General features: G+C 44.5%; 1 protein-coding gene and 1 long non-coding RNA gene across 2 annotated transcripts in view; both read left to right on the top strand.

The window, feature by feature from the left end:
* GSC (goosecoid homeobox) overlaps positions 1-1794 on the top strand; it is a 1938-nt gene extending 144 nt beyond the window's left edge. The window contains exons 1-3 of the mRNA XM_086894003.1: positions 1-684; positions 870-1129; positions 1469-1794. The exon at positions 1-684 is cut by the window's left edge and continues 144 nt beyond it. Of these exons, the coding sequence (XP_086750129.1) occupies positions 3-684; positions 870-1129; positions 1469-1621 (1095 nt within the window). The 5' untranslated portion in view covers positions 1-2 and the 3' untranslated portion in view covers positions 1622-1794. The remainder of the gene's footprint in view (positions 685-869; positions 1130-1468) is intronic.
* Positions 1795-5375: 3581 nt separating this feature from the next.
* LOC111929611 (uncharacterized) lies at positions 5376-7630 on the top strand. The gene is made up of 3 exons (XR_002864771.2): positions 5376-5518; positions 5668-5775; positions 6129-7630. It is a non-coding gene; the product is annotated as an uncharacterized LOC111929611 (long non-coding RNA).
* Positions 7631-8573: the final 943 nt, after the last annotated feature.

The raw sequence follows: 8573 nt of genomic DNA, 5'->3' as shown, positions 1-8573 counted from the left end.
GGATGACGTCGCCTGGGTATAAAAAAGGGAAGAGGTTCAGATGGATTATACTCCGAGCAGCCCTCTCTGGGTTGAGATCAGTAAACAGGCGAGAGTTGAGGGGGGAAAGTTCCAGGGGTGGATCCTGCGCACACGCACACACCGCACACACCGCACAGACACACACGCACACTCTGCCCGCAAGCTGTTCTTTTCGCTCCGATTCCTTTTTAAAATTTATCCGAAAAGTTTCGATTTCGTGTCCTTCCAGCCTCTCCCCCCCACCCTCCCCAGCCACCACCTACCCTCCCTCCCGCCCTCCTCCCTCCCTCCCCCGGCCGGTCCCCGCCGCCCTGCCCCGCACGCTTTGGGGCATGCCTGTGAGCATGTTCAGCATCGACAATATCCTGGCGGCCAGACCTCGCTGCAAGGACTCGCTGCTGCTGCCCCCGAGCGCCGCGCCCGTCGTCTTCCCCAGCCTCCACGGGGACTCGCTCTACGGCAGCGCCTCCGACTACGGCGGATTTTACTCCCGGGCGGTGGCTCCCGCCTCCGCGCTGCCGCCGGCCGTCACTGCATCCCGCCTCGGCTACAACAACTACTACTACGGGCAGCTGCATGTGCCGGCGTCCCCCGTGGGCCCTTCGTGCTGCGGGGCCGTGCCGGCCCTGGGCGCCCAGCAGTGCTCCTGCGTTCCCCCCGCAGGTAAGGCTGCCCCGCGTGGGACGGGACGGACGGGCCCCTTTGTTCCCGAGCCGCGGGGCCGGAGCGGCTGGCGGCCCGCAGGAGAGCGGCCGGGAGCCGGGGGCGCCTTTTTCGGGACGGGACGGGGGTGGGGGGAGCAGCGATCTCATGCAAAGCCTATCGTCGACTCGTCTGTCTGTCCGTAGGTTACGAGGGCACTGGGTCAGTCCTGATGTCCCCTGTTCCCCATCAGATGTTGCCCTACATGAACGTGGGCACTTTGTCCCGGACGGAGCTGCAGTTACTGAACCAGCTGCACTGCAGGAGAAAGAGACGGCACCGGACTATCTTCACTGACGAGCAGCTGGAAGCGCTGGAAAACCTCTTCCAGGAAACGAAATACCCAGACGTGGGCACCAGGGAACAGCTGGCCAGAAGGGTGCACTTAAGAGAGGAAAAAGTGGAGGTACTTTGCTTTCTTTTTCCTTCTTCAGCCCTCTCCCACTGGCACTCAAAGGCGCTCGAAGCGGATGTGTGTGCGGCTCCAGCCCGGCTCTGCCAGCGGAGGGAGAGCGATCGCTTTGCGGGGGCAGAGGGAAAGTTTTTGATTATTTCCGAGTGCCCTTCCTTGGGGCACAGGGCTGTGAGCGAGTGGCGGCTGTGCCTCCTGAAGGCACCCGGCCGCTCCCACCGAGCGCCTGCTTCCCCCGGCAGCGCTCCTGCGGGGCTCGGCTCGACTGCGGGCTTGGATCCTTTTAGTTTTATTTTTTTCCCCCATTAATAATTTCATTTCTTAACGTAATAGGTTTGGTTCAAGAACCGCCGGGCGAAGTGGAGGAGGCAAAAGCGCTCGTCTTCGGAGGAGTCAGAAAACGCACAAAAGTGGAATAAAGCGTCTAAAACGTCACCGGAGAAGAGACAAGAGGACGGGAAAAGCGACTTGGACTCTGACAGCTGATACTTCTAAGTGGGGGGGACATTTCCCGTGGACTGTCGGATACGCTCCAGAGGATGCTACTAATCTTGCACAAGATCTGCCTTGTTGGAGGGGGAAAATATCTGTATATAATGTACAATGCCCCGAGCTAATTCCATGTAAATAAAATGTGTTGCGGAGGTGTTGCACAGGTAGACGGCGGCGCGTTTGTTCACTCTGCGAGAGGGAGCAGGGAGCGCTGGTGCCCGGCCGCCCGGGGCTCAGAGCCGGCCGTCAACAGCGAAAGCTGTGTCGCACTGAAGGCCGGCGAGGACAGCGCTGCCAGGCGGGCCCCGCGGCCGGGGGAGCCACGCCAGATCCCGCAGCCTCAGGGAAGCGGCTGAGGCCCGGCCAGGCCCATCCGGACGGGGGAGGCCCGGTAGGAGGCCGGGGGCTGAGCCCGGCGCTGCCGGCGGGTTCCCCGGCGCTCCGGGCCCGCTCGCCCGGCCGCGGCCCCAGCGCTTCTCCCGGCCGGAGCTGCCCCGGCCCCGCCACCGTGCCCTTGGGAAGCACCCGCAGGCCAAGCGAGCCCGGCCCCGCACTTGCCACTCTGTCCCGTCCCCCTGCGCTTTCTCCTGTCTCCCTGCGGCTGTGCCTTGCTGAGTTCCCAGAGAGTTTGTCTTTGACCGTCGTTTAGAAAAGCCATCTCTCTTCGGCGGTGTTTAAAGTTGTTGTTAATCAGTTTTAGACATAATCAGATGAATTACACGTAAGGGGAGTACGAGTCCTTAGGTGCTGGTTTTTTCGGGTGTTCCAGAGGAAGATGCTAATGGAAGTTTTCTCCCCTTTGAGGCAGCATTTTGCAATTACGAAAGCAGTGACAGCCTGGTCTCGTTTTACTCTTCCCTCTACGAGGGCCTCGTAGTAGAGTCGTCTATTCCCCCTTTAAAATACACGTTCTTTTTCCTTTTGCTTTTTTCGCTGCTCAGAGCTCTCCAGCTCTTTTCAGAGAGGAACCACGGCAGTTCCCCCACGGTGCCGCGTTTAGGAAGACCCTTCTGGCTCCTCGCCTAAAAGACTGCTCGTAAAGTTAAAACAAATAACCTGAAAGTGTAAAGCCAGTTCAGATGATCTCTGGCCCAAAAACTTCATGCTGTGCCTTTCATTCAAGGTTAAGTGGTAGGGAGCTGATTTTTCTTAATTACGGCAAATATCACCTGGATCTATTCATCTCACCTAGTTTAGACACACTGTTTTTTCAAATGTGCTCACCATTACTTCCAGTGACACCAGAAAGGTGCTGTGCTGCTTGCCCCTGTGCTTTTTCCTACTTTTTGTGATATATCCAGTTTTTTATGGGTGTTGTAACACGGTGCATACTGCAGGTGTTAGTGTGATAGAGTCTCTGTACCTGTCTGCTCAGATAACTTTTCAATGTTAATGTTTCCACCTAGATTTGGTATCTCTTTCTGAGCAATCTCTCACCACATCAAGATGTAGGAACAGCTGCCCTGGAAGCAATTCAGTGTGGTTTTGTCTGAGCCAGTCCTTTAGGGGGCTAAGAGTTTCACAGCTACTGCTCTCTTGAAGAGAAAATTTAGCCTCTTGTTCCTCAGTGCAGCAGAGGAGGAAGGGTAAAAGCAAATGGATTCTTCTTCTCGGATATATATAATGTTTTGGTTATATGGAGTTATTGTATTTTGGGGATTCTACCCTATTTCTATGGATGCATATTTGACCTCTGTAAACTATATTAAATTACAATACAACAGCACTAAAAATTAGTTTTCAAATTACTGAAAATTAGATTTTAAAAAAAGTGTTTTGTTATGTTACATGCAGGAAGTCTCAGTGAATTTTTTATGTCACCATGTCTGTATTTAGTCATCGTTAGGTTTTAAAGTACATACTTAATTTTCAAATAAAAGCCAGGTCTAAGGATAATATTGCCCAAGACTTTAGAAATGCTTATATATTTGCATTATTTCCATGTGTAAATATCCCTACTGCCACAATAGGAGCTTGGTTTGTTTTGCATTTTTTTTGTGGGGGTGGTAATTTTGGAAGTCACTATTAAAGATCTTAGCTTGCATAGTTGAATGAGGGAGTTTAACTGTATCTGGGCTTTTAAGAAACGAGATTTAAAAGTATTTTTGATTACCAAGAGGAGTTACTGAAAGTTGCAATACATATATTTAAAGATACTTAGACTTTTCCAATGGGAGCAATGGTTCCAATTGAGAACCATGGAAGCTCCAGGTCACCAAACTTGCCAGTTTATGGATTTATGGAGAACCATTTGTTCTGTGGAAGCATGGGATGTGATGTAAGAATCAAAACTTCGTGTTCCAAACTGCAGTTTCTATCTGTGGAATTGTGGTGAAATCACCTCTGATTTATTTAAAATCACATTGTACCTTTGTCTGTTTAATTTTTGAGTTTTCTATAAACTCTTTATTACCATAAGCTTAATCTTGCAGTCACAGGTATCTATTGTTATTACTACATTTAAGTGTAGATGAATTGAAGTTAATAATATGACTTTAAAATCAAATTGGAAAGGAATTTTAATCTTGACCCAAAAGCTTAACCTTACTTACTAAAAATGGTGTCTGTGCCATTAATAGGAGTAGCTGTCTCGTTCTTTTTCTCACTGGTTTTGTTGAAAACCTAAAGGTTTCTTTCTCTCTGTTTAGCCTACAAAATCAGATTCTGTGCTGTATGGAAGTCTGATAGTAAAAAAGCAGTGAGAAGGTTGCATGAAAAGGATCAAGAAAGAAACTGAAGACATGAGGGGGATTGTATTAATAAGATTTCTCATTCACTCGTGCTGTTTTGTTGGAATATTCCATCTCTAGATGGAATATCTGGATTTTTATTTCAGGAGAATTCCTACATGCTAAAATGCAAATGCCACACAGCAGCTTTCATTATTTTCTCCTTCTGTTCATGCAGGAGGAACAAGTCAAAGCAAGGGACCCGAACATGTGCTATGTTCCAGCAGGTTCAGTTCTAACAAAGGGGCTTTGAAAGAGTTGTTTGTGGTTCTGTTTGTTAACACTTACCTAAAAAGAAGACCAAAAGAGAATTTTTAGAAAATGTATTTGGTTGGTTTTGTCTGTATCTTACAACCTTGTATCTTGGGCAAACACATTCTCAGAAGGTAGGATGGGACTGAAATGTGTTGTATTGTTCATGGTACTGAGGTACAGTCTGGGTTTTACAACTTGAGTTCAGCTTCTTGCTGTCTTACTGATTCTCGATGAAATGCTGGACTTCTTTCTTTCTAGATTTCTGTCTGTAGAATGAATAATATTCCACTCAGATCTCACAAGGGAGTTAGGTTGAGTGGGGGATTATAAGAAACGTAAGCTACTTTGGAGGTTCACCACTGTGTGCAGACTTAGTCCAGATAATGCTTTGCATTATAGGAGTAATAACTAAATAATTATACAAAAGGAGCATACGCCAAATAAATCTCCCTGACACCAAGCTGGCTAAAGTTACAAAATTCTATTACAAGGGAAAGGTAGGGAGAGCAGTGTGTAGTGAGAGTCCAGTGCAGAAGTTTTCTTTTGGATAGAGGCAGAAGTAGTAATCTGATGTGCTATCTTCATTGTGCCATCTGCATTTAGATAGCAGAAATTTGTATTTCTGTTAATACTCTATTTACCAAAGTTATTTCTGTAGTTCTTGTTTCTAAGAGTAATGCTGGAAAGCAGAGGTCAGAATTTTTTTTGTTTGACGTGAAGTGATTTATTATCAGCTGAGAATCTCGACTTTTTTTACCTTTCAGTTTTACTAATACTTGAGTGAACTGTTTTTGAGCTTTACTATAATGGGATCCTGGGAATATAAACCATGCAAACTCTTTCTTGCACGTGACTTGTGAAGCAAACATTTGGATTAGTGAAAGTTATAAAAAAATGCAACATTAAGGTGAGTTCATATTTTTTGTGCTCCATCTGCATTTATTGGTTCTGTGGGATTAAACACTGTGGAGCATAAAGGAACAAAAATTTAAAAGAGTTTTTGTTTTATATTTTACCCCCCTCAGGTTTTATTCCATTTATGTTTTTCTACTTCAGAGACCTGGTGAGCCTGGATTCAACCTAGACAGAGAAGTTTAGTCAAATTACCCTGTTTTTCTGGAGTTGCCACTTACCCAGAATTTAATTGGAGTCTCTTACACAAAGGTAACCATTATAGCTGCAAGGTGTTGGATTTTAAGAAATTAATGCAACTTTAAAGTGGCATATCTCTATAAACTATCTGATAACTTTAAATACAGAAGCATGTATCTGGAGAATGCAGATACAGAAACCCAAATCTGGAGAATTAGAATTTAACATTCTTCTTACGCTTTTGTCTTCAGGATAGAGGCAAGACTTAAGGCACAGCTGAATAAAACAATAATAGAGTAATAGAAAGGCCAGGAAACTTGTTAAAGCATAGAATTACCTACAGTTGAATGTTGAAAGTCACTTCTCCTCTGTCTTCTAAATGATGTCTAATACTGGTGTTTGCATTTTTTTTCTACTCCTTGCAGGCTTATCCTGGAGATTTGGAGTTTATACCTCCAAACACATCGAACACATGCAAGCCTCGAAGTTATAATCATTCCTCTGCATTATATCCAGGAAAAGAGTCTTCCCCCAAAACTCCAAGCATTGAAATCCCATAAGAGTTTGCCTTTATTTGTGTATATAAGTACAAATTTATTATTATTGTTATTGTCATTGTCATTGTTATTATTATTATTTATATTAGCCTTTCTGAGGGAATTTATTAAATACTTGTTATGCAGTGACTGCAGAGTACTTTCTTTGCTGTGTGTGTTGCGTTTTCCACCTTCATTATACCATGAAGCAAAAGGGACAATTTTGGTGAACTGTAGCCTCCTTACTCAACAGGCTGCCTGCAGAGTTTCTTCTCCCCTTGCTCTCCAGGGTGGGTACACCTCTGGACATGGCAGACTCAGTATGTTCTTTTCCTGGAAACAAAAAAGGCCAAGGAATGGCGAGCCAGATTCTGATGGTGTCAGTTCAGCGATTTGGTTTGTAGGGAAGCATCACAGACTGAGCTGCAAACCACAGCGCTGGAACGAGCTGCTGAGCACAAGGAGGAGAACATCTGCAGCTGGCATCCCTCTTGGCTCAAAGGTGTTACTAGTGTAGAACCTGAGCATAACTGTATTTATTTCCTTATTTGGGGATTCTGGCAAACTGTCAAAGAGCTTTGCTGTGAATTTTCAGAGTGATCCTGAGGTGGGAAACTACTGTTGCTCCATTTTGCTGTTGGAGGTGCTGAGGTGCTTCTCTCTCAGGGGGACACACAAGAAGTCCTTGGCATGGTGTGGGGAAGCAGAAGTGATGACATTTTTTCACTGGTGGATTTTAATGCCATCACCATGTTTTCCTGTTATCCTGATGGAAATTTGATTTTTCTGGTGAAAATAAGGCCTTCATGGTTGATGTAATTTTATATGTAATTTCACCTGGTTCATAAACAAATTACATGTATTTTTGCCATGTCCATGAACCCAAATTGAAGGCTAAATTAATGGAAGGTGGTTGAATAAAGGGACAATATAGTCTGGGTGCATGAAAGACATATTTTTAAAAGCCACAAAAATCAGAGACCTAACCTACTTTGTTTGCACACCCAAAAACTCTTGCCGAGTGTTGCATGTGCAAGGAATGCAGTGCCAGCAGAGAGCAAGTAACTTTCTTTGGAAATAGAAATGGAAAAGAGTTCATTTTATGCCAAATTTTACCCCACAGTGGATAATTACAGCCAAGTTGTAAACCCCTTAAAAGCAATAAGGCACCAGTATAATGAAACACATAACTGAAATTTACTGTACTTGTGTAGATTGCAAGCTTACTTTTGAATATTTAGTGTTCAACTTCTTAAATCTGTAGTGTTCACAGAGGGCTTATAAGTGCTAGAATTTTGATTAACTGTCTCAAATAAACTACTGCTATTGTTATCATTATAAATCTCCCTAACCTAAGAACCTCAAGGAGGCTGATATTTTCTGTGGAAACTGTAATGATTTAGTTGGGCATGAACCCAACACCCTTTATTTGGAGCTTCCTGTCATTATATAAAAAAGTCTCAGGCTTCATTTACATAAGTTATTAGGTTTTATTTGTTTAATATTACTTTTTCATCAGTTTTATACTGTGTTTATCATACACATTTTTTGAACATACTGTGTTTTTCTTTCAATTTGCCCTAATGGTATAGAGACAATTCTTCACAGGGAAACTTACCTGAGACTCCTTCAGCCTCCTTTCAGTCTGAAAGGATGATGTGGAAGTCTGACCCAAAACCTTTGTGAATTAATGAGAAACTTTTTTCTAGAGCTGATAATATTTCCCACTGACATCAATGGATGTGGTTACTTTGCAAGGTGATCAGTGAAGAGAGGGTATTAACCCCTGGCCAAAAGGGACAGAACCACGCAGGAAGGGATCATTAGTAATCCCAGGGGAGCTTTCTCTCCTTAAATTCTCTAACTGTCCTACTCTGATTTGTCCTGCTAAAGTGGTTCTTCCCACCTTTGTACATGTGCAGTTTTAATGGCAGAAATGCATTTCTGTCACTTAGGTCACAGCATTAGTACTGTTGTTGATGGAATAAGCTTACCAATGCATTTGGATTAAACATTTCGGTGAGATACCTTTTAAGGTAAAAGCCATCTCCACTGAAATAATTACACAAATACAACACAGTCTTTAAATGAGCAGCAATACTGTTGGCAAGTGTTTCCTTGACATAGAAGTAGGTGTTTTCCATGCAATGAGGCTTGACTAGGAACATTAGGCTCTCAGAAACTTATCTCCACCAGCAAAAGGGCAAGACAAAAGTTTATTGATACCTATCACTCTTGGCCTTAAAGGAACATCTGATTAACCAGATGTTTAAGGAAACCCAGAAGAGCGCTCCTGAATTGCAAAGCAGCTGTGTTTTTCTCTGCTCACGTATT

This window comes from Cyanistes caeruleus, chromosome 6, assembly GCF_971803275.1.
Source record: "Cyanistes caeruleus chromosome 6, bCyaCae1.hap1.1, whole genome shotgun sequence".
Taxonomy (NCBI): domain Eukaryota; kingdom Metazoa; phylum Chordata; class Aves; order Passeriformes; family Paridae; genus Cyanistes; species Cyanistes caeruleus.
Note: the sequence above shows the minus strand (reverse complement) of the source record. Positions and strands in the feature narration are given on the sequence as shown.